This window comes from Lynx rufus, unplaced genomic scaffold (assembly GCF_022079265.1).
Source record: "Lynx rufus isolate CCGP_SWC_20201006 ecotype Redwood Valley unplaced genomic scaffold, mLynRuf1.p SCAF_2, whole genome shotgun sequence".
Lineage (NCBI taxonomy): Eukaryota > Metazoa > Chordata > Mammalia > Carnivora > Felidae > Lynx > Lynx rufus.
In genome coordinates this window covers 39,134,973-39,160,340 of record NW_025814834.1, presented here as the reverse complement: position 1 = coordinate 39,160,340, position 25,368 = coordinate 39,134,973, and the positions used below count along the sequence as shown (strand labels likewise).

General features: G+C 37.5%; 1 protein-coding gene across 1 annotated transcript in view; it reads right to left on the bottom strand.

The window, feature by feature from the left end:
* The window catches only part of HECW2 (HECT, C2 and WW domain containing E3 ubiquitin protein ligase 2), a 239,273-nt gene that overhangs the window by 71,043 nt on the left and 142,862 nt on the right, over positions 1–25,368 (bottom strand). Inside the window, exons 14-16 of the mRNA XM_047083672.1 lie at positions 9,237–9,371; positions 4,859–4,961; positions 654–750 (exon numbers count right to left, since the gene is read on the bottom strand). Of these exons, the coding sequence (XP_046939628.1) occupies positions 654–750; positions 4,859–4,961; positions 9,237–9,371 (335 nt within the window). The remainder of the gene's footprint in view (positions 1–653; positions 751–4,858; positions 4,962–9,236; positions 9,372–25,368) is intronic.

The following is a 25,368-nucleotide window of genomic DNA, read 5'->3' as shown; positions in this document are numbered from 1 at the left end:
ACAGTGGAGCTGAGAGGCTTCAAGAAGGGGTAGTTTGCATTGAGTTTTATCAGAAAGATTTTTCTTGTCAAACACACAAGAGAAAAACTTGCCAGGAACAGGAACAGCATGTATTCAGGAAAGTAAAACTGGACTTAAGTGTGATGCATTGAATAGCTATTTAGAATAGAGGGGTCATGCAGGGGAATACTGGACAGTGAGGGGATCAGATTCCCTCCTTGGATTCCACTGTGTTTTTATTATGAAAAAATGTGAATACCAAGCCTAGGATTTTATAAGTCTCAATTCAGTAAACTCTAAGTTACTTTTGTTTACTCAAGCTACACACAAAAAGGTTAGTGTCTTATTATTTTCATTATAATCTGCAGATCAAGGATGGATTCTTGGTTATGAATTTTTGTTTCTTTTTCATATTTCTTCTTTAAAGAGGGTTCTAGGTTCTTTAGTCAATCTTATTCAATCTTTATACTTAATAGAGAAAAGCCAGTACTACAATGACCTGGTTGTTGATGACATAAAGTCTTTGTGTACAAGATGCCTTTGTTCAGACTGCCAGAAAGAAAGAGTGAATTTCCAAGATGATTATCAGTATTACTGATGATTTAATAGTTGGGGCTTACAGAATTTGAACCAAATACTAATACAACAGTTACCTGAGTGAATGATTCCTGGTAAGATCAGGTTGGCGCTCCTGTAGAATTTCAAAGATGTTGGGTTGGCGCAGAAATGCAACAATCTTGTCATTGTAAGCTGAAAAAATAAAAAAATTATGATGATGCTTTAAAAATCTGTTATTAAGTTTATGCACATAAATCCAAACTTTAAGTCTGTTTTTTGTGGTTAATATTCCTTTTACTCAAAGTCATAGTTTGAAGCCACTACAGATGCTTAAATTCTAATTTGTGTCTACCTGTTATATGATTATCGGACTTAGATGTATTAGGTGTGACTTAAGCACAAATTAAACTCATTTCATAAGCCATATTTATTATCAAGTTGCAGGATGAGATCACAAACAAGATTCTAGATATGGATGGTTTTTAGCTACTGCTTACCAAAATCAACCTCATAAGCAATTGTTAGAAATGGAAAACTATCTTCTGACTAAATAGCAACCATCCAGAGAGGTATAGAGACAGAACAAAAGTTGCCCAAATACAACAGTGCTTTGAAAACTGAAGACATTGATAAAAGAAATTAAAGATGACACAAATGAATGGAAAGGTATACCATGTTCATGGATTGGAAGTATTAACACTGGTAAATGTACATATGCCCCAAAGCACTCTACAGATTCAATGCAATCCATATCAAAATACCAACAACATTTTTTACAGAACTAGAACAAACAATCTTAAAATTTGTAATTTGTATGGAACCACAAAAGACCCATAATAGCCAAAGCAATCTTGAGAAAGAACAACAAAGCTAGTGGTATCACAATCCCAGACTTCAAAGTCAACTACAAAGCTACAATAGTTAAAACAGTAGGCTATTGGCACAAAAATAGACACACAGATCAAAGGGACAGAATAGAGAGCCCAAAAATAGATTCATGCTTATATGGCTAATTAATCTACAATAAAGGAAGCAAGAACATACAATAAGGAAAAGATAGTCTCTTCAATAAATGGTGCCATGAAAACAGGACAGTTACATGCAAAAGAATGAAACTGGACCACTTTCTTACGCTATACATAAAAATGAACTCAAAATGGATTAAAGACCTAAACCATAAAACTCCTACAAGAAAACCTAGAGAGTAATCTCTTGGACCTTGGCCTTAGCAACATTTTTCTGATATGTCTCCTTAGGAAGGAAAACAAAAACAGAAATAAACTATTGAGACCACATCAAACTAAAAAGCTTTTGCATAGCAAAGGGAACATCAATAAAATGAAAAGGCAGTATACTGAATGGGAGAAGATATTTGCAAATCATATATCAAAAACAAGTTAATATCCAAAATATATAAAGAACTCATTCAACTCAACACCAAAAGCAAACAAACAACAAACAAGCACAAATAATCCCATTAAAAAATGGGCAGAGGACCCGAATAGGTCTTCTTTTTCCCAAGAAGACATACAGATAGCCAACAGACACATGAACAGATGCTCAAAATTATTAATCATCAGGGAAATACAAATCAAAACCACAGTGAGATATCATCTCACATCCTGTTAGAATGACTAGTATCAAAAAGACAAGAAATAACAAGTGTTGGCAAGGATGTGGAGAAAAGGGAACCTTTGTTTACTGTTGGTGGGAATGTAAATTGGTGCAGCCATTATGAAAAACAGTAGGGAGGATCCTCAAAGAGTTAAAAATAGAAATATCATATGCTCTGGTAATTCCACTACTGTGTATTTACCTGAAGAAAACAAAAACACTAATTCTAAAAAATATATGTATCCCTCTGTTCACTGAAGCATTATTTACAATAGCCAAGATAGGGAAGTAACCTAAGCGTCCATCGATAGATGAATGAAGAATGAGTTAAGAAGATGTGGTACATATCTTATATACATATATACATATCTTATACATGTATAATATATATATTATACACATATATAATAGAAAGTTACTTCACAATTAAAAAGAATGAAATCTTGCCATTTGCAACAAAATGAAGGGACCCAGAGAGTATTATCTAAGTGAAATAAGTCAGACCCAGAAAGACAAATACTGTGTGATTTCATTTTTACGTGATATCTAAAAAACAAATGAACAACAAAATCAGAAACAGACTCATAGATACAGAGAACAAACTGATGGCTCCCAGAGGGCAGGGACTGAGGGAATAGACAAAATAGGCGAAAGGCATTAAGAGGGGCAAAGTTCCAGTTACAAAATAAGTAAGTCACAGGGATGAAAAGTACCTCACAGGGAACACAGTCACCAATACTGTAATGATTTTGTATCAGATATACACTGAGTAACGTATCAAAGTGTGGAATCATCATGCTATACATTAGAAGCTAATATAACATTGTATGTCAACTGTACTTCAATTAAAAAAAAAAAAGAAAAACAGTTGTCAGCAACAGTTACTACCAAAAGGTAGAAGACAAACCATTCCCAAATTCTCTGTGGAAATAAATGCCATTAAGCCACACTTAGCTTTTTACCAAACCAACTATACCAACAGCTACAACACAAACGGAATCATCAACTATGTACATAGAATTGAAAGAAAAATTCATCTCTGTCAAGACTGGCTAATGTCTATAGAAATTTAAAAATAGTTAATTAAAATTTATTAAGGGCTCTAATAATTAATACCTCTTTTGTCAAGAAAACTAATTTGTTTACTTAAGATTATTTATCTTGATTATATCTATTTCTAATCAGAAATATGGACATATTTAAATCACAGAACTGAATATCTGAATTCCCAAACATCAGTGACTCTGATTCAGTTCATAAATATGATCAAGAAACATGCCTTACTTAAACTCACAAATGATCAAACAAAAGAAATATAATGCTCTAAACATTTGCTAGTTCACATTTTATGCATCAGGCCACCTGTGCATACATATTTTAGTTAAATGTGAATAAAGTTTAAAAAATACTACCTGCTAACATGGAATCCCATTGTCACACTTGAAGTGTACCTAACCGCACATTTCCTCATACAAAAATAATGAAAACACTTTTTATAGTTTGTTTGAGAAAACACTTTGATAGCTTAAATTCTGTCACTGGGTTTTACACTCCATTCAAGATCAGAGACTATATAACTTTTTTAACAATAATTTCATAAGACTTTAAAATTCTCTATGCAGCATTTAGTATCCTATTAATAACAGCATAATAATACACAGACTCTTAGACTTTGATCCAAGATTTCTTCCTGTCCAGTGTTTGTCAAATTTCTTTAGCTAAGTAATGCCACAGGCATTACTTTATATTTCACATTAAAGTTTTTCTTAAAGAAGTAAAAATTTTAAGGTAAAAACAGACAAATGGAGAACTACTCAAATTTAAGATGAAGCAGGGAGCTGACATGGCCTCCTACCACCTACCTGTCTACTCCACCTGCCTTAGGGGTCCAGGTGTGAAAACCGATCTACGTCAACCTCATCAAGTGAATAATAATTCAAGTTGTTGGTTAGGCCTCTTTGCCCCATTCATTTATTTGTATTTTATAATTTTGGAGGCTCTTGCTGCCTTGTATTTGCTACAACTACATAGCTCTCTACCAAAACCTTAAGAATGTGCCATAATTGCTTTCTTATTCTGAGGCTACCGTAGGCTCACACACCATTTAAATTCTGTACCAGAGCGCCTGGATGGCTCAGTCGGTTAAGCGTCCGACTTCAGCTCAGGTCATGATCTTACAGTTCATGGGTTCGAGCCCCATGTCGGGCTCTGTGCTGACAGCTCAGAGCCTGGAGCCTGCTTCCGATTCTGTGTCTCCCTCTCTCTCTGCCCCTCCCCCATTCATGCTCTCATTCTCCCTCTCTCTCTCTCTGTCTCTCTCAAAAATAAATAAACATTAAAAAATTTTTAAAAATTCTGTCCTGAGCATTATATATATACTAATATATATGCTTGTCCAATGCTTAATGTGAAATGACCACATAATATATTTGCCTTAAGAGTAACTTCAACAATCTAATATAATAGCTCTGCTCAGAAAACGTAGAGCAAGATAAAAAATCTCATTCTATAGGATTTTGTATGACAGAAGTGTTTTGCGATTCAAATTGGTCTCTTAGGGATAATGCACGTTTCTCAGTACAGGGCAAAAGTAGCAGGCTGCCAATAGAGAAGTATCAGCACAGGATGCATGATTCACACTGATAGGAAAAGCAAAGATAAAGGTTTCTGGAATGGGATGACATACCCACTGGAACCATGTCCTGGTACTGTGGCCTACTGACTGTATTGAATGTACTCGATGGCCTGGGAAGCACTGGTGGTCCTGTGTGTCGAGAATCTTCTCCTACCTGCAAACAAAAGCATCGTTTATGTTCTGCACCAAGATCGAGACTGGTTTAAATCAGCACACCAAGCCTAGTTGTTCACAATACTTGACGACTACTAAGTACCAACTGATGGGAACAGATGCCAGGTGAGGAGCTGACACAGGGTTCTCACAAGCTCTGCTTCAGTTGCCGAATCGAGGGGAAGGGTTCAGGCGTCCGCATCCTCGAGAGGGGCCGGGGCAGTGACTATTTACCACATGGTATCGGGGTAGTTCCATACGAGTACAATTACTGGGGCTGTAGAAGCTGAACAGCAGCAGACCTGTTCATCGGGAATAACCTCTGGTTTGACAAAACAAAAACCTGGAACAATACATTGGAGAGAAAACCTGGAGGGCACGAGTGCCAGGTTATACCTTCTTTTGGCTAAGGCAGGTCGGAGAATTCTCTGCCTCAGCAGAGCCTGAAGAGCAGCCGGCTTCGTGTGGGCTTCAGGGTTGGTGTGGTATCTCCTCAGGAGCAATTCTACATGCCTGTTAGAGCACCCGGTACAACAGCTCTTTCTGGTTTGAACCTCCCACACCAGGCAGCTAATCGCAGCAGCTGTGGAAGAGCTACCATAGGGCTGCCCTAACCGAAATTATTTATTGTACCTATTATAGATTTAGAAACTCATACATACAAGTAGGTAAACAAAAATGCCCACTAATAGTCTTATCAGTAAACTCTAACACTGCTTTTAGCTTCTGTTTTAGCATCCCCTCCTTGCCCGTATTACGCAAGTCTTTTAAGATGATAGTAGAACAGAAGTATTAGAGAGAAAGAGAACAAAAGGCCAAATAACATACTGGATTTACAAATTGGTACTTTTCAAACAGAGCTTCTAGGGGCACCTGGATGGCTCAGTCGGCTGAGTGTCTGACTCTTGGTTTCGGTTCCAGTCACAATCTCATGGTTCTCGTGAGATCAAGCCCCGCATAGGGCTCTATGCTGACAGCTTGGGGCCTGCTTGGGATTCTCTCTCCCTCTCCCTCTGCTCCTCCCCTGTTCATCTGCAGGCCCACTCTCGTGCTCTCTCCGCCCCCCCCCAGGCTAAACATTTAAAAAAAAAATAAGAAAATAAAACAGAGCTTCTATTCCCACCCATCGAAACCTTCACAGCCATTTTATCACATCGTATCTGTTAGGTGCTTGGGGAGGGGTTTTTCTAAAGGCCCTAAAACTAAAACTACCATTCTCACCCTACACTGCTTGCTTATCCTTCAAGAATGCTCTCACTCATTCTTCAGAGTGTAGTTCAAACAGCAACCCCCCTCCCCAATGAAACCTTGCCTTCCCTTCAAGCTGACTTTATTAAAAAAAATTTTTTTTAACATTTATTCATTCTTGAGAGACAGAGACAGAGTGCGAGTGAGGCAGGGGCAGAGAGAGAGGGAGACACAGAATCCAAAGCAGGTTCCAGTCTCTGAGCTGTCAGCACAAAGCCCGACGCGGGGCTGTGAGATCATGACCTGAGCTGAAGTCGGACGCTTAACCAACTGAGCCACTCAGCTGCCCCTCAAGCTGACTTTAAATGCACCCTTCTCTGACCTCCCAAAGTACTTGGTAGACATTTCTTAAGCAGCTGCCATCATTAACATTTTATAAAGCATTTCATTCATATTTTTTTCAAAAAAATGTTTGAGTCTTATTATTTATTCTTGAGAGAGAGAGACAGAGTGTGAGTAGGGGAGGGGCAGAGACAGGGGAAGACACAGAATCGGAAGCAGGCTCCAGGCTCCAAGCTGTAAGCACAAAGCCCAACATGGGGCTCGAACAAAGCCCAACATGGGGCTCGAACTATGAACCCCAAGATCATGACCTGAGCAAAAGTCAGATGCTTAACCGACTGAACCACCCAGGCGCCCCTCATTCATATTTTTACTCATTTGTATTATGGTTTGTTTCACACATTTTCTCCTTAATAAGAACAAGGAACATACGTTATTGGCATCCTTCACCCCAACCACCGTGTTTCTACACTGCACATGTTTGGTAAGAATTAGTTTGTTGGATGGAAGATACAGCAAAATTTCTACTACCTGTAATGTTTGCTAAATGAGTATAAGAGAGTAGATGGAAAGGCTCATGTGTATAATCGAAGTTGCTCGCTGTGCGTCTCTTGAATTATTGGCTTTGAAGAACGAAGTCAGCCACTCTCAGAGGAGGTTCGATCATTAACTACACCTTGTTTGCCAGTCACAGAACTTATCATTCAATACACGGACATATACTTTGCCTCCTGTCAGGACGTGGTCATGTGTCATTATTTCCCAGAACAGCCAAATGTCTTCTCTTCAACATTATTTCCCAGAACAGCCAAATATCTTCTCCTTCCTCGAAGGAGACCTTTAGATGGTGGGCAAGGCCAGATAAATGTGTGTAGCACGGCGGGGTGTGCGGGCTTCCAACAGCTGTGCCAGAAAACACCTTCCCATAAATGGTCTGACAAGGCTGGGGCTGACTGCTGAGGCTTTATGGGGTTAGCTCTGTTCTACCACTCAGTCTCCATCAACAGGAGAAGATAACTTCACCTGCATTTGAATGTGTGCCTTAGGATCCCTCTCCCACAACAGGCTGCTACTAGACCATGGGAATAACTCAAGTTCTGAGGCAGAAGAACTGAAAGCAAAAGGAGCACAGCTATTAGTCTGATGCAGACCTGACCAGACCAAGCAGCCGGCTCATACGGTGAAGTCAAGATAACACAAGTGGCTAAAAAAAAAAAAAAAAAAAAAAAAAAATACAAGTGGCTAAAGTGCACTGGCCTTGTGATAAAGTCAGGCAGGGCCCTAATTATGATACACATCACACACGAAGTCCAAAGGTGAGAGGTGTGTTTTCTGCTTTTAGGATGAATGCTGTTGGCATCATCCAGGTCACCACTAATGGTTTCCATGGCAGCAACGTAAAGATTTATTAGTTACTCATAAAACATAAATATTTTTGTGCATACCTCATCTTGTAATAGATTTATATATCATTTTTATACGAGCTTCTCAAGTATATTCTGCACATACAACCAGCAAACCCACAAGTCTGTAAATCACAAGGGGAAATTCCAAGAGTAGAATTTTGATGAATCAAATCCAGTTATTTATCGCATTCGTAATTTTCCTTATAACAGAGTCTACAAAAATCTTTGACCTATAATGTAACACTGAAAATAGAATATGCACATAGACCTAGAAAGGAACGCAGGAGAAGAATCTTAATTCTTTTTGCCTAAGCAAATCTTTCGAAACAATGTTTACCAAGTGATGACATACATTCAACACTAAGCCAGTATTAAAGAGAAACAAAGTTGACCTAAAGCATTCCTTTTATTTAAGCTGCTAAAGAAAAAGGGAAACAGGAAGAGACTATTTCCCTTGTCTTGGTGGAGGTGGTGGGGGGTGGGTTAGGCTATTAGAGAGCCCCCATGTGGTTACCACAGGTCACTGCAAACCAGTAAAGTAGAGCAAGTAATTTAGTAATTTAGGAATTCTTAATTCTGCCTATTTTCTCTTCCTGAGAGTACATGAATCAATGCTCAGATATATTGTGATTTTTATTTATTTTATTAAGTTTATCTATTTTGAGAGGGAGAGAGATTAAGAGAGAGAGAGAGAGAGAGAGAGAGAGAGAGAAAGCAGGAGGGGCAGAGAGAGAGAGGGAGAGAGAGAATCCCAAGCAGACTCTGCACTGTGAGCACAGAGCCTGATGCAGGGCTTGAACCTCTGAACTGTGAGATCATGACCTGAGTCAAAATCAAGAGTCAGATGCTTAACCGACTGAACCACCTAGGTGCCCCAATATATCATGATTTTAAAGACTATTAGTGAGGACACCACAACCCACAGCATTGGCTAAAGACTTTAATCCAATCCAGCAACCCTCACTTAAAAAACCTCCCATACGTCACTGAATTTTAGCCCTATTGTTTCCTCTGAAGCTGTCCTTAGGTGGGCAAAAGGGTTTACCACCATCCTCTCTTGAACATTTCACTACATGGAGAATTCTCTCTCACCATCTTCTGAATATAAAAAATTCTCTAATTTCTTCCATCTTTCTTCAAATATCTAGCTCTTAAAATGTGTAAATTAGGCTTTGGGTATTTTCAGAGAAGCCCTGCCAGCATTCCAGCACTTTTCAGTCTCCAAATGATAATCTCTAAATCAAACTGCAAAAACAAAACGATAAGAGAGATTTCACAAACCACCACATCCCTGCAGCTCCCATGAACCCGCAGGCCCATCCCCAAGGCGCGTGACTCACCTCGCCTGCACTGTGGCTGCGTTGCCTGGTCAGGTGCTGCCGATGAACCAGCGCGCTCGTGGGTCTACTGCTCTGCAGCGGGAGCCGGGGGTCGATGAAAGTGGTGGTGCGGGAGTTGTGGTCGACAAAAAATGCCTAGGAAACAATCCCCTCAGTCAGTAGTCCATTCATGCCACACACTTGTCCTGGCTGCCCTATCATTTGATACATTCAGGAGAAGTCCCAATTTTGACTTTTGAGTAACGATCTTAGCTCCATTTCCTTTTAATTTTAATCTTTGGGGAACGTCATTCCTGGTTTTAGGAAATACTCTAAGGAACAGTCATCAAAGATAGGATCTGAGAAAGGAGCCATATGAAAGGGTATTTGGGCTTCTCATTAAGCTCTTACTGCTATCCGTGGTTACTGTGAAGTTTTTATCACCTAAAACTTCACCATCATTGACTGCTCCTTTTCCTCTCCCATGCTGTCAGCCCCCAGTCTCTCCACTTTCCCAGGGTAGTGCCCTCTCTACTTTTTCATCCCAGCCTGATGACCAGCCCGTTATTTCAGGGTTTTCTCTTGTTCCACACCTCAACAACCGTATTCATTTAGCTGCCACCTCAGTAGCAGAATATTCTTTCCGACTGCTTTGATTACATCACTGCTCCAGTCCAAAGCTTCCACTGGCTACCCAGTGTTTATCTAAAAAAACACATTCCAACTCTTTGGAGGTTTTCCAAGACTTTAAAATCTCCTTCCCATCTACCTTCCCAGTTTAATCGTTGATCACATACATCCATACAAATTCTATCACCTACAATAACTTTGGGCAAGTCACTTAATTTCTCTGAGCTGTAGATTTCGTATAAAAACATGTCTGCTTCATTCATAATAAACATTTCTTTCCCTACAACATGAAAGGAGGGAGGAATCATGTTCTACTGTGTTTACTGCAGAAACCCTGATGACATGAAATCATGAATGAGTACAAACTGTTTCTTTGTGCTTGTTTAATTCTGAAGCTCTAAGCCAGTGCTATTTATCCTTATCATTAAGAGCCAAATGGTATAAGTCTTCAAAGTAAAATTCACTCTTGGTAGTAACAAAGCCTATTATCTCCAGGACAATTAGAAAATGTAAGTTTTCCATGATCAGATAAAGTTAATTAAGTCATCAAGATAAGAGAGATGATTAGGAGAGTCAGGAGACACTTAACCTGTAAGTCAAGTGTCAGGGCACATGATATATGCCAAATAACCTAAGCAAAAAAGAACGGACTTCTTAAACTGATGGAGCTCAGTTTAAAAAGTACCTTAAAGACTAGGAATGAATACACCTAGGCAAATACCAGGTTTAGATGATATATTTATATCTATAAAAAAATCAATCACCTTCCCATTATGAAATAAAACGTTTCTGTATACACATAATCAGGAAACAGGCGAAACAATGTAGTCCACAAATAGGAAAAAAAATTATTTTTTTTGTAATGAAATAACTTTAAGCAGTAGATGCACCAGAAAACAAAGCAGAGAAATATACAGAATGAGAATCTTTGCCAGTCCCTTCTTTTCATAGCCGATTTCCAGGTACAAAGACTGAATTAAATGGAAGTCTTGTAGGAGATGATGTCATCAGCCTCACATCCCCAGGTAATGCTTTCTTTTTCCTAACATGTCAGGTGGAACACCTGTCTTCTCTGATCTTGTAAAAAAATAATACACCAATGATAAATTCTATATAGGCTTATATTGGCAGGTTCTGGTCCCAAATGTCATACTGGTCCCCATTTGATTTGGGCTTCTAATATACTTGTACATCATTTCTGCCACTATTCAAAGTGTCATAAAATAGGAATTAAATTATTTTTACAAATGGGTATTTCAAAGTAATAGATACTATAATCAGCCATGTATCTTTATTAAAGTTTTTATTACTAAAACAACAATATAAGCCATGTTTTTTAAGGGAAAAATACAAAGAGTACTAAAATAGAATTGCCTATTTACTCTACCTAATTTCTTTGGAATGTTTTGAAGGGATGGGTAGCCATTTAGAGGTAACAATGATGCACTTATAATTATAAGGATAAATGGGTGTGCACATCTAGGTCAGCTGTGATTTACATGTAGTGTCACAGTGTAATTTGATGTTAAGAGGCTTGTCTAAAACCAATTCTCTAAAGAATTATACTGTAAATGCCTTGAGGATAAGGACTCTTTCTTACTCATTCTGTTATCCCCGGTAGCTTTTGGGACTGCATCTGGGGGAAAGTTGGAGGCTTAGAAAATAATAAATTGTCAAAAATTCTAATATGCTAGTATCTTGACCAAAGTACAGAGACAACTCAGAATGAACTAATCAAGTAATAAAAGTCACATTCTTTTACATAAGCATAGAAATACTTAAAGATCTTAAAAAACCAATGAGGGGTGTGTGTGTGTATGTGTGTGTGTGTGTGTGCATGTGTGTTAGGTGAAAAACGTGGAGAGCTAAAGAATATAAAACCACAGAATAGGAGTTTTTAAAACATCCCATTGTAGATATGAATAAACTACCAAGGTAAGACTCGAGACGTGGGAGGCAAAATAATAATCAAATTATTGGGATCTAGAAAAAGACAAGCCTGGTTCTGAGAGCTAGCTCCACTACTTACTAGCAATGTAAGCCTGGACAAACTACTTACTTAACTTTTTTAAACCACAATTTCTTCTGTAAAATGGGGATAGTAACACCTACATCAAAGGACGGTTAAATGGGATGGTTCTCATAAATTTTTTAATGTAGTGCCTATAACTTCTTAAATGTTACTATTATTAGTACTAATAATAAGTTTTAACTTCTAAGACATTTTTCCCAGGATCACAATGCTTCTTGCTATATTCCACAAACAAAGCTCAAAAAAATGGAGAACCAGTGAAACTACATTTCCTGAGTTCCTTGTAGATATGTGTGGCCCAGACTAAGTTCTGGTCAATGAGATGTAAACAGAGTGTCACATGATACTCCTGGGAAACCTCCTCACAAGAAGATTTTTACAAAGTCAAGTCCTCCTTTTGTCCTTCATCTTTTCTGTTCCCTGAGATAAGGATGCTCCAGCAGCCACACTGAGCCATAAAGATGAAAGAAAGATGGCTGAGCAGAAAATGGAAGGGGCCAGGGCTCTCACAACTTGAGGAATCACCTTAAAAGCCCCAGACTGCCTGCCTCTGAGCTCCTTTATTGAGTGAATAAAATCCTGTATATTAAACTTTGTATGGGTCTCTGTCACAATGCAGCCGAACCAAATCCTAATTGATCCACTGAAGTCTCCTCTGCAATGCAAAGGAAACATGGTCTTTCTAAAATTAAAAACACAGAAGAACACATAAGCCAGCAACCACCATTATAAATAAAGATTTTCATTATTTGATAAATAATGATATCTCATTGTTGTTCAGCTTCAATATAGTTGGATAATAGTTCCTGACTTAAGTAAAATGTATAGTTGGGAACCTGTAAAGCTGGGACTTGAACTTACCTTTCTGTCTGATGCTAAAGCCCAATGAGCAGTACCTCTTCCCCTCTGTCTCCTTTTCATATATCTTTTTGTTTCCATTCTGCTTTCTGCTCCCTATCTTTTCCTTTTCATGTTCCTCCCACTCCCCTCGCACCTCACATCGTACGTGATGTTAGAAAGCATTCAAGTATTTACTGAATTAGACTGGCAATAACAGCCATTCACAGTGCTGGGCCTCAGCACTGTTTCAACACTGAAAAGGCTACTAACGCCAGACAGCAAACGGTACACAATTTCCATAATTTGCATCACTAACCAGTTGGAGGTACGGCTGTGGGTGGGGAATAGGTGCTATTTGTATCCCACAAAAAGGTCGGTTTCAGAGTCAAATCAAATGTGCATATTGTTTACACATGCTTTTTTAACTCTGCCAAGTACTTGGGGAGAAAGATCTTGATTAAGACCTCTATCAAAATCACATTGGTAGAGCACTAACAGAATGCAGCACAAAGACACAATTACTTGGCATGCATTTTGACTCTGCCCACCCACTGTGTGACCATGGACAGGTTTCCTTGGTGCTTTGCTATTTCCACAGAAAGGTAACCACTCACTCGGGTAACAGTTGAGCTGTGAAAAATGTATTCTACTTTAAAATAGAGAGAAAAGCACAGAAAACTTCCTGGGCCAATTTTAGGTTTGCCATTTCTATTTGTGACACACAAATCAATTATGTCAGAAAAGTGGATCACTTTCCCACAGGATATCCTAAGTAGTTCAAGCCAGTAATGAAGTTGACCTAGTACCTTTTTTTTTTTTTTTAATTTGGGTCACTTTTTATGTCACTGTTCTTGAATCACCTGCCTTTATTTATGAAAGCATTTAACATGTATTATAAATTCTATGTGGATAAACGGCATGCTGAGAATGTAGACTACGTGAAAAAAACAACTGTATCAAAAAATGAGTCTTTTTCAGATTAGCCATAGAAAAGCAAATTTTGAACAACATGGATTCCCTACTGTTAAGTTTTATTAAGGAAATTGACTCAAGCTTCACAGTGCTGGACCAACTAAGACTAACAACACAGTCAAAAACTGAAAGGAATGCAAATACACAAACTCAAATCTCATTTGAAAAACTTCTTCCCTTTCACTGCTTCAGGGCATGGTCGAGTCAGGAAATACGGGCTGGTTGGAGCCAAGTGGTATTTTAGCGAGGCCAAACAAAATACACTTCTCTCTTTACACAATTCTTTCTTTTTATTTTTTTAAGCTTCTATTATTTTAAGAAAGGAAAAAGTCATCAGTATTTGTGAAGAAATACCAACCTCAGGCTCAACAAATCTAAGTTACAGAAGTTTGAAATTGTTTCCAGTTAACATTCTGCCAAACCAGGAATCCATATTAAAAGACCATGTAAACAAAATAAAACAAAAAGCACTTGTAACTCTGCTCCACAAAGAAGGTCAAATCTTCTATCTTCTTCTAAAGAGCTATGGAGAAATCAGCAGTTCAAGATGGTGGCACAGGAAGATCCTGAACTCACTTCCTCCCACAGACACAACAAATCTACAGCTACATAAGAAAACAATTCCCTCCGGAAAAAAACAAGAGAACTGAACAACTACTCCACAACAAAGGATAAAAGGGCCACAGTGAGATGGGTAGGAGAAGCAGAGATCTCGCCAAAAATCCCACCCCCAAGTGCAGCAACCATTGGGAGGCGTCTCACAAATAGGGAAATCCTCCCTGAGGAGTGAGGGGTTTTTGCCTCATGTCAGGCACCCAACTCCTTGGGACCTGCACTGGAGAGACAAGCTCCCAAGATATCTGGCTTGTTGAGCCAACAAGACTTACATCCAGAAAAATCATCGGGCTGTAGGGAGCAGACATTGTGCTCTTAAAAGGGTTGTGTGCAGACTCACTTGCCCTGGGATCCAGCACAAAAACAGCAGTTTGTTAAGAGCCTAGATCATATGTGAAGAAATTCATGTATTAATCTCAAAGCATCTGCCACAGGGCAAAAGTCTGTTGGGACTCTTTCCAGGAGTGGAAGTACTGGTGGGTGCCATGTTTGCACTCTCACTTTAATTTGCTGGGGCCAACTCCCACCCCCACCCCGGAGGCAGAGGTGGGTGCCCTATTCCCTGACACTGCTACTGCTACTGGCCAGAGGCAGTAGGTGAGCACCCTAAGCCCTCTTATTGCTTTTGCAGCCCTGTCCCACTCCCAGCTTCCCTCCCAGCTCCCCAAAGCCAGTAGGTGTAGACAGCCCACACAAGGGATACCCACTGAGTACTTGGCTCCAGTAACCAGGGGGGACTGCATTTCTGAACCCCACGGAGCTGAAATGAATGGACAGGCACCATGAGAGACGATTAAGAACTAGGGCAAGGTTAAATGACAAGGTTCATTGCCCACACAGGGACACCCTTCAAGACCAGGAGAGGCAGTTGTTTTGCCTACCACAGAAACAAACGCAGAGTCACACAAAATGAAGAAACAGAGGAATATGTTCCAAATGAAAGGACAAGATAAAATTCCAGAAAAAAAAAAAAAAACAACAACAACTAATGAAATGGAGATAATTTACCTGATAAAGAGTTCAAAGTAGTGGTCAAAAGTTGCTCACTAAATTTAGGAAAATGGATGAACATTGAGAAAATCTCAATAAAAGACAGAAAATACCAAGCAGTAGTCACAGAGCTGAAGAATACAATGGCTGAACAATAACTGAATATGATACCTGAAAATACACTAGAGGGGTTCCACAGCAGACTAGATGAAGCAGAAGAATCAGTGATTTGGAAGACAGGGTAGTGGGACTCACTCAAACAGAGCAGCAAAAAGAAAACAAAATTTTAAAAAGTGAAGATAGCTTAAGGGACCCGTAAGACAACATCAAGCAAAAATAACATGTGCATTTTAGGGGATCCCAGAAGGAGACAAGAGAGAGAAAGGGGCTGAAAACTATTTGAGTTAATAATGGCTGAAAATGCCCCTGATGCAGAGAATCTGAAAAGTAGCAAGAGAAAAACAACTTGTTATACAAAAGGGAACCCCCATAAGATAATCAGTAGATTTTTCAGGAGAAACTTTGCCAATCAGAAGGAACGCTATGATATACTTAAAATGCTAAAAGGAAAACTTCTAAGCAAGAATACTCTATCTGGCAAGGGTATCATTCAGAATTGAAGGAGAGATAAAGAATTTACCAGACAAGCAAAAGCTGAAAGAGTTTATTACCAATAAACTGGCTCTGCAAGCTGAAAAGTAAGGGTGCTAATTAGTAATAAGAAACCATACAACAGAAAAAACTCACTGAAATATATAGCAAAGGAAGAGAATTAATCACTTATAAAGGCAGTATAAAGGTTGAAAAACAAAAGTAGCAAAATAACCATAACCACACTAATTAGTTAAAACATACATAAGATAAAAGATGTAAAATGTGACATCAAAAATGTAAAATGTTTGGAGGGGGGTGTAAAAATGCGATTGAGAATGCATTCAAACTTAACTTGCTATCAACATAAAACCCATTGTTATATGTATAGGCTACTATATACGAGCTTTATTGTAACCACAAAGTGAAAACCTGTAGTAGATACCCAAAAGATCATGAGAAAGGAATCTAAGTATCACACTACAGAAAGCATTCAACCACAAAGGGAGGAAGGCAAGCGAAGAAGAAAAGAACAGAGAGGAACTACGAAACAGTCAGAAAACAATAAACAAAATGGCAATAAGTACACATCTATCAGTAATTACTTTAAATGTAATGAACTAAATTCTCCAATCAAAAGACATAGAGTGGCTGAATGGTTAAAAACAAAAAACAAAAAGACCTATATATGTTGTCTGCAAGAGACTCACCTTAGATATAAGGGAACATACAGACCGAAAGTGAAGGGATGGAAAAAGATGTTTCATGTAAACAGAGCCAAAAGAAAGCTGAGGTAACTATACTTACATTGGATAAAACAGACTTTAAAACAAAGATTGTAACAAAAAACAAAAATGGACATTACATAATAATAGAGGGGTCAATTCAAGAAGCCATAACATTGATAAATATTTATGTACTCAACACAGAAGTACCTAAAGCAAATATTAACAGATTTAAAGGGAGAAACTGAAAGCAACATAATACTAGTAGGAGACTTTAATACCCCAGTTACATCAATGGATAGATCATCCAGACAGAAAATCAATAAGGAAACACTAACCTCAACTGACACAACAGATCAGATGAACTTAATAGACATACATACAATACTCCATCCTAAAGTAGCAGAATACACATTCTTCTCAAATGCACAGGGAATATTCTCCAGGATAGATCATGTGCCAGACCACAAAACAACTCTCAATAAACTTAAGAAGTCTGAAATTATATCAACCATCTTTTCCAACCACAATAGTATGGAGCTAGATATCAATTACAAGAAAACTGGGAAAATCACAAATATGTGGAGATCAAACAACATGTTACTGAGCAATCAATGGGTCAATGAAGAAAGAAAAAGAGAAATTAAAAACTGACTTTAGGCAAATGAAAATGGAAATAAACATACCAAAATCTATGGAGGCAGCAAAACCAGTTCTAAGAGGGAAGTTTATAGCAGTACCAGTCTACTCCAAGATGCAAGAAAAAATTTAAGTAAACAATATAACTGTATACCCAAAATAACCAGAAAAAGAACAAACAAACTCCAAAGTTAGTAGAAGGAAGGAAATAATAAAGATAAGAGAGGACATAAATGAAATAGAGACTAAAAAGACAATAGAAGAGACCTTAGTTTCACTGAGCTGTTTTTTTGAAAAGATAAACAAAATTGACAAACCTTTAACTAGACAACAGACGAGGAGAAAAAGAGGGCTCAAATTAAATCAAAAATAAAAGAGGAGAAATCACAGCTGATACCAAAGAAATACAAAAGAATTATAAAAGATAATTACATGCTAGGGTGCCTGGGTGGCTCCATCAGTTGAGCATCTGATTCTTGGTTTCAGCTCAGGTCATGATCCCAGGGTTGTGGGATTCAGCTCCGTATCAGACTCCATGCTGAGCATGGTTTGCTTGGCATTTTCTCTCTCTTTCCCTCTGCTCCCTCCCCCATTCACTCTCTCTCTCTTGCTCTTTCTCTCTCTCTCTAAAATAAAAAAATTCTAAAAAAATTTTTAAAAAGGTAATTACATGCCAAAAAATTGGACAACATAGAAGAAATGGGTAAATTCCTAGAAACATGCAATCTTCCAAGACTGAATAATAAAGTAATAGAAAATACGACTGGATCAATTATTGGTAAGGACATTGAATCAGTAATCAAAAAACTTTCAAGAAACAAAAATCCAAGATCAGGTAGCTTCACTGGTAAATTCTACCAAACATTTGAATAAGATTTAATAATACTACCCTTTTCAAACTCATCCAAAAAATGGAAAAAGAGGGAACACTTCCCAAACTCATTTTTTGAGGATAACATTACCTAATAACCAAACCAGAAAGGGACAGAACACAAGGAAAGTTACAGACCAATATCCCCAATGAATACAGATGTAAAATTCTTCAACAAAATATTAGCAAACCAAATTCAACAATACATCAAAAGAATCATATACCATGATCAAGGGGAATTTATTCCAGCAATGCAAGAATGGTTCAAAATCTGAAATCAATCAGTGTGATAAACCACATTAACAAAATGAAGGATAAAACTGTATGATCATTTCAATAGATGCAGAAAATGCATTTGACAAAATTCAACACCTATTTATGATAAAAACTCTCAATGAAGTGAGTATGGATGGAATGTACTTCAGCATAAAAAGGCCATATATGACAAGCCCACACCTAACATTAGACTCAAGACAGAAAAGCTGAAAGCTTTTCCCTTAAGATCAGGAAGAAGACAAGGATGCCCATTCTCACCACTTTTATTCAACATAGTATTGGAAATCCTAGCCAGAGTAGTTAGGCGGGGGGTGGGGTGAGGGAGGGGCGGGGGGGGGGGATGACAGGGGGGTAAGCATCCAAATTGGAAAGAAAGAAGTAAAACTATCATTATTTGCATATTTCATAATTATATATATAGAAACTCCTAAAGACTTCATTAAAAAACTGTTAGAACTAATAAATAGATTGAGTAAAGTTGCAGGGTACAAAATCAATATATAGAAATATGTTGCATTTTTATACACTAAGAACAAATTATCAAAAAGAGAAAATAAGAAAATAATCTTATTTACAATTTCATGAAAAAGAAAAAAAATACCTAGGAATAAATTTAACCAAGGAGATGAAATATATGTACATTGAAAATTATAAGACATTGGTGAAAGAAGTTGAAGAAGGCACAAATAAATGGAAAGATATGCCATGCTCATGGATTAGAAAAATTAATACTGCAAAAATGCCCATATTACCCAAAGCAATCTACAGATTCAATGCGATCCCTATCAGAATTCCAATGTCATTTTTTCACAGAAATAGAACAAACAACTCTAAAATCTGGAACCACAAAAGATCCCAAGTAAACAAAGCAATCTTAAGAAAGAACAAAGCTGAAATGAGTCACACTCCCTAATTTCAAACTCTATTAATCTATTCCAAAGCTATAGTAATCCAAACAGTATAGTATTGGCATAAAAAGAGACACATGGATCAACAGACTAGAATAGAGAGCCCAGAAATAAACCAAAGTATACATGATCAATTTGTGACAAAGGAGGCAAGAATACACAATGGGGAAAGAATAATTTCTTCAATAAATGTCATTAGGAAAACTGGACAACCACATGCAAAAGAATGAAACTGAACTACTATCTTACACCATTCACAAAAATTAACTCAAAATGGGTTAAAGACTTGAATGTAATATCAGAAACCATAAAATTCCTAGAAAACCACATAGATGATAAGTTTCCTGACATCATTCTTGGTGATATCTTTTTGGAATTGATTTCAGAGGTAATGGCAGCAAAGGCGCGGTGCGTGCGTGTGCGCACACACACACACACACACACACACACACACACAAATGACACTACATCAAACTAAAAAGCTTCTGCACATCAAAGAAAATTATCCATGAAATAAAAAGGCAACCTACTGAATGGGAGAACCTATTTGCAAATCATATATCCAATAAGGGGTAATATCCAAAATATATAAAGAACTCATGGCTCAATAACAAAAACAAAAACAATCTGATTTAAAAATGGGCAGAGAGGGGCGCCTGGGTGGCGCAGTCGGTTAAGCGTCCGACTTCAGCCTGGTCACGATCTCGCGGTCCGTGAGTTCGAGCCCCGCGTCAGGCTCCGGGCTGATGGCTCAGAGCCTGGAGCCTGTTTCCGATTCTATGTCTCCCTCTCTCTCTGCCCCTCCCCCGTTCATGCTCTGTCTCTCTCTGTCCCAAAAATAAATAAACATTGAAAAAAAAAAATTTAAAAATGGGCAGAGGATCTAAATAGACACTTTTTTTCCCCAAAGAAGACATACAGATGACCAACATGTACATGAAAAGTAATTCAACATCACTAATCATCAGGGAAATACAAATCAAACCAATAATGCAAAATCATTTCACTAGACAAAATGGCTAGTATCAAAAGACAAGAAATAACAAGTGTTGGCCAGGTTGTGGAGAAAACTAGAAGCCTTGTGCACTGTTGGTGGAAATGTAAATTGGCATGACCATTGTGGAAAACAACATGAAGATTCCTCAAAAATTAAAAATAGAAGTACCAGATGAACCCGCCATTCCACTTCTGAGTATCTATCCAAAGAAAACAAAAACACTAATTCAAAAAGATATGCATACCCCCATGTTTACTGTTACCATTATTTACAGCTGCCAAATATGGAAACAATCTACATGTCCATTGATAGATGGATGGATGGGGAAGATGTGGTATATATACAAGGGAAACAATAAAAGAACAACAATTTATAAGTCAGAAGCATTGCATATTGAATCTGTTCTTACTTCTGGCTTCTCAACTCTACAAAGTCTTAGAAATGCTCAAAAAACACTTAATTGTAATCTACCTTAATTTTTATGAAGATCATACTCATATTCTCTCCCTTCCAAAATATAAATCTCTTCTCAGCTCTTGGCTCCCTCCCTAGTATTTATCCAATTATTAGTAATAAACATGCTATTATTTTCTTTGCATTATATCCCAACAGTGCTCTTAGCAGTAGGAGAAATGAAAAGGCTGATTGATACAGTTTATTATAAGTAAAAAAATAGTCATGCTAATGTTTTCCATCACTTGGTCTTTTGAAAGAAGGAGTGATCCCAAATATTTCATGACATCTGTATTAGTCACAAAATAAGTTAAAGAAGGTCATTTTTTTTTAAACTGCTATGATTAGAGACCTAAAGTCATGAGGAGACAAAACAGGAATCTATGGTGCTTGGGCTAGAGTTCTGGAAACAGCTGGTCAGTTAGCAGATGTGGATAAGTACAATATCCTCAATACTTTAGGTATAAAATATTAGCCAAAGGGTACTTTACATGTTAGGAGTGGTGGTATTTAGCTGTAGGAAATATATTAGGAGAGCCAGTGATATGGTGGGATGGCTTGTACCAGCTCATGAGAGCTGACTGTGAGATTTTAGGGGAATATGCTGGCAGCCTGAAATTGGTTATTTACCCCACAGAAAATGGCAAATTCTACAGATCAGCCTTCCTCTGCAATTCCCCTGGAGAGCTGGGTTTTAAACATTTAGCAGCACATCACTATAGAAGACTGAGGATGGAATTGTCCAAATCAGCCCATTTTAGGTGGAGCAGAAAGTCACTGCCATAAAATTTTAAAAATAGCATATTATATTTTATAAAAAATATCCAGTGCAAGTCATGAAGATAACTGTTTAAAAATAAAAGACAAAGGCCATCTCCATACCTGGATAATTCCTTCAAGACTCCATGAGTCTAGCATTTTACTCAGAAATACACTCATGAATCTAATTTCTGCTCTGTTCTCTCATTCAAAACGGTACACTGTCCCAGAAATATTCTTTCCCATTACCTCCTATGTGTGTTTATGTGACTTATTATTATTTAATCTAACACCTTTTTACCCCCTTAAAAATCAGCAAGAGATCATTAAAAAACCACAATGTGATTTACAAATTTAGAATTTCATTCCATCTCCACCTGGATTGCTGTATAACTTCAGGTTATTAAACCAGGTAACCACCACAAAGAGGTATTATTTCAAAGCAATTAGAGATGTGCCACAGAAAGAAGAAATGTAGTCATCAAACTAACAAAAAGCATATTTCTCAAAGTGTAGAACTTATCCTGCTAAGGTATTTTAGGAATTCACTTGAGACTTCCAAATATTAAGTTGCATTTTACTCATTGAGATGAGCCTGACCCCATAAATTGTGGCTATCAGCTTCCTGTGGGATACAACCAAAACCTATGCCATCACGGGGGCAACTTCTGCAGCCACAGAGGCTATTATACTCTGGTAAAATGAGAAGTAGGCTCAAACTGTGGTAACTTTCACTGTACAAATATTTGTTCTCTTCTAAAAATCTATCCTCATAACCATAACTTCTACTTGCCATGGTCATCTAAGTTGGTTATTTGGACCATTCTGCTACTCAAACCCCCAATCTGACATCTGAAGTCACAAAGCTCTAGAGTTACCAAGCTTGGATATAGAAATGGATGTCAATTTTAGCTGGGAGATATAGCATATGATTTTGTAGGAAAAAAAACACACAAGAAAATATGGGAAAAGACATTTCACCTTAAATAAAAAGATGGTTAGCATTTTAGATTTTTATTTAAAAAAATGAAGTTTATGATATGTTATTCTTAAAATTTCAAGTTTCTTAGTATTTCAATTTAAGCCCATGTAGAATAATCTCGGTAAAACATTTTGTGTTATACTGTTTGTGAGTACAAAGCCAAAAGGGAGGGGGGAAAAAGTTATTCCATATTTAACATCTGGAAGGGGAATCAAAAAATAACTTTCTTTTCTAAAAATTAAACCAAATGATAATCCCATTGTGTGAACTTAAGAAATAATAAGCGGGATACCTGGGTGGCTTAGTCAATTGAGCATTCGACTCTTGATTTCAGCTCAAGCCATGATCTCGAGGTTTGTGAGATTGAGCCCCCATCGGGGTCTGTGCTAACAGCGCAGAACCTGCTTGGGATTCTCCACCACCCCCCTGTCCCTCCCCCACTCACATGTTCTCTTTCTCAAGATAAATAAATGAACATTAGAAAAAAGAAATAATAAGCTTTATGGTATTTTTCTAATTATCAATGCCATTTTGCCTTTTTCTCTTTGTTATCCTTACCCCTCTGCAATAGATATTCCACTGATAATACTCCCCTGACATGGGTCTGTGATGGTTCACTCTATATGTCAATTTTACTGGGCCACCAGTACCCAGACCTTTGGCCAAACACTTCAGGATGTGTCTGTGAGTGTGTTTCTTGATGAGATTAACATTTGAATCAGCAGACAGAGTTAAGCATATTGCCTTCCCTAATGTGGGCACACCTAATTCAATCAACTGAAGAACTCAAATAGGACAAAAGGCTGAGAAGAGGTAAATCCATCTGCCTAACTGAATTGGGATATTGGTGTTTTCTGGCTTTAAGACTCAGACTGAAACATAGGCTTTTTTTGGGTCTCAAGCCTGTCAGGTTTGGATTAGAACTTACACACATTAGTGTGTGTGTGTGTGTGTGTGTGTGTGTGTGTGTGTGTGTGAGAGAGAGAGAGAGAGAGAGAGAGAGAGAGAGAGAGACAGAGTGAGACACAGAGAGACACAGAGAGAAATCAACCAGAATGACCACAATAGCCATGGTAGAGAAAGAGATGCTTCTGGGTTGTTTTAAGACAGGAGCAAACATCTGAAGACAGACTACCCTGGAGTGGTCATGAACAACAAGGACAACAAAAAACAATAGCAAAAGGAACCCTACTTTGAAAAAACCATTCTGTTGGACCATCACGGGTACAGAAAATCAGCAGTATGTTAAGAGGAAGAATGGGACACTGTACTAATCCTACATTATTTTCTTTATAAAACCATTGTATATCTCCTATTAGAAAAAGGATTTGGCCATTAATAACATATCTTTATCATTTTCATGAAATTCTAAACTGATGAAACTCTCAGTTATTTCCAGTCCCAGGAGCTGGAAAGGATAGGTTACTAATCCTCACTTTAGAGAAAACTGAGGTTCACAGAGGTCAGATAGTGATGGATCCAGAAATTCTGACCCCACTGCAGCACCATTTTCTCAAATCCATGAAATTAACAATGGGAAGAAAGAAAGAGAGAGAGAGAGAAGGAAAGAAAGAAAGAGAGTAAGTTAGTTATTAGTTCCTAGGTTAAATACATTTGGTTTTTCTTATTAAAGCACATATTTGTCTTCCAGATATATTATCCCCATGAGCACATACTAATGATCAAACCCAGCCAAGAATCAGAAGCATTTTAAACAAGTCACATTTTAATACTATTGATGCATATTTCTTGCAAAAATATAAAACATTTATATTGATACTGTATCCAGATCCCAAATTACGCTTCGTTTTTACACTCCTGAGAGTGTATAAAAATTTAAGAATTATTACAATAAAAAGCAAGCAGAATTTTTTTTATATATTGGCTTGCTTTCTTTGTTTATGTTTCATTTTAAAATGAGGCAAGTCAAAATGTGTTCTATATGTTAGGTGAAAATCCTAGGCCTTAGATCCAACAAATAAACACAGATGTTGATCAGAGTTTCATAAGGATGATCTTGCATAAAATAAAACTTGGTTCAGTTCCAGTCCCACCATTACAGAATCAAAATAATTAGGGAAATCAAGTAGTGGAAGAAAATACTGATTAAAACACACAGTAGAATTTTGAACAAGAGACCTGGAATTAAAAGCAGAAACAAAAGCATTACATATTTCATGGCAAATCTAGTTTTTGAACCATATCATCTCAACTTCAAATCTAAAGAATCAAGGATTTATAGGTCCCACTGCACCTCCAACTGAAGGAAACCACCTATCCACTTTATAGTTCTATAGATTTGCCTATTCTGCTCATTTCATATAAATGGAATCATATAATATGTGATCTTTTGTGACAGTTTCTTTCACTTAGCAAACATTTTCAAAGCTTATCCACGTTGTATCAGTCATTCATTACTTTGTATTGTCAAATAATATTCCATTGTATGAATCTACCACATGTATTTACCCATTTATCAGTTCATGGGCATTTGGGTTGTTTCCACACTTTGGCTGTTACAAATAATGTTACTATGAAGTATCTGTGTACAAGTTCTATAGAAGAAAGTGTATTTTCATTTCTCTTGGGTATATACATGGTTGTGGAATTTCTGGATCATCTGGCAACTCTTTGCACAACATTTTTTTAGTAACTGTCAAATTGTTTCCAAAATGGCTGTATTGTTGTACAGTCCCACCAGCAGCATATGAGTATCCAGATTCCACATTCTTGCCAAAATTTATTATTTTTGAGATTTTTTTTGATGGCCTATCAAGTGGGTCTGTAGTGGTGTCTCACTGTAGTTTTGATTTTCACTTTCCTAATAACTAATGATATCAATGGGAAAGAATAGTCTTTTCAATAAATGATGC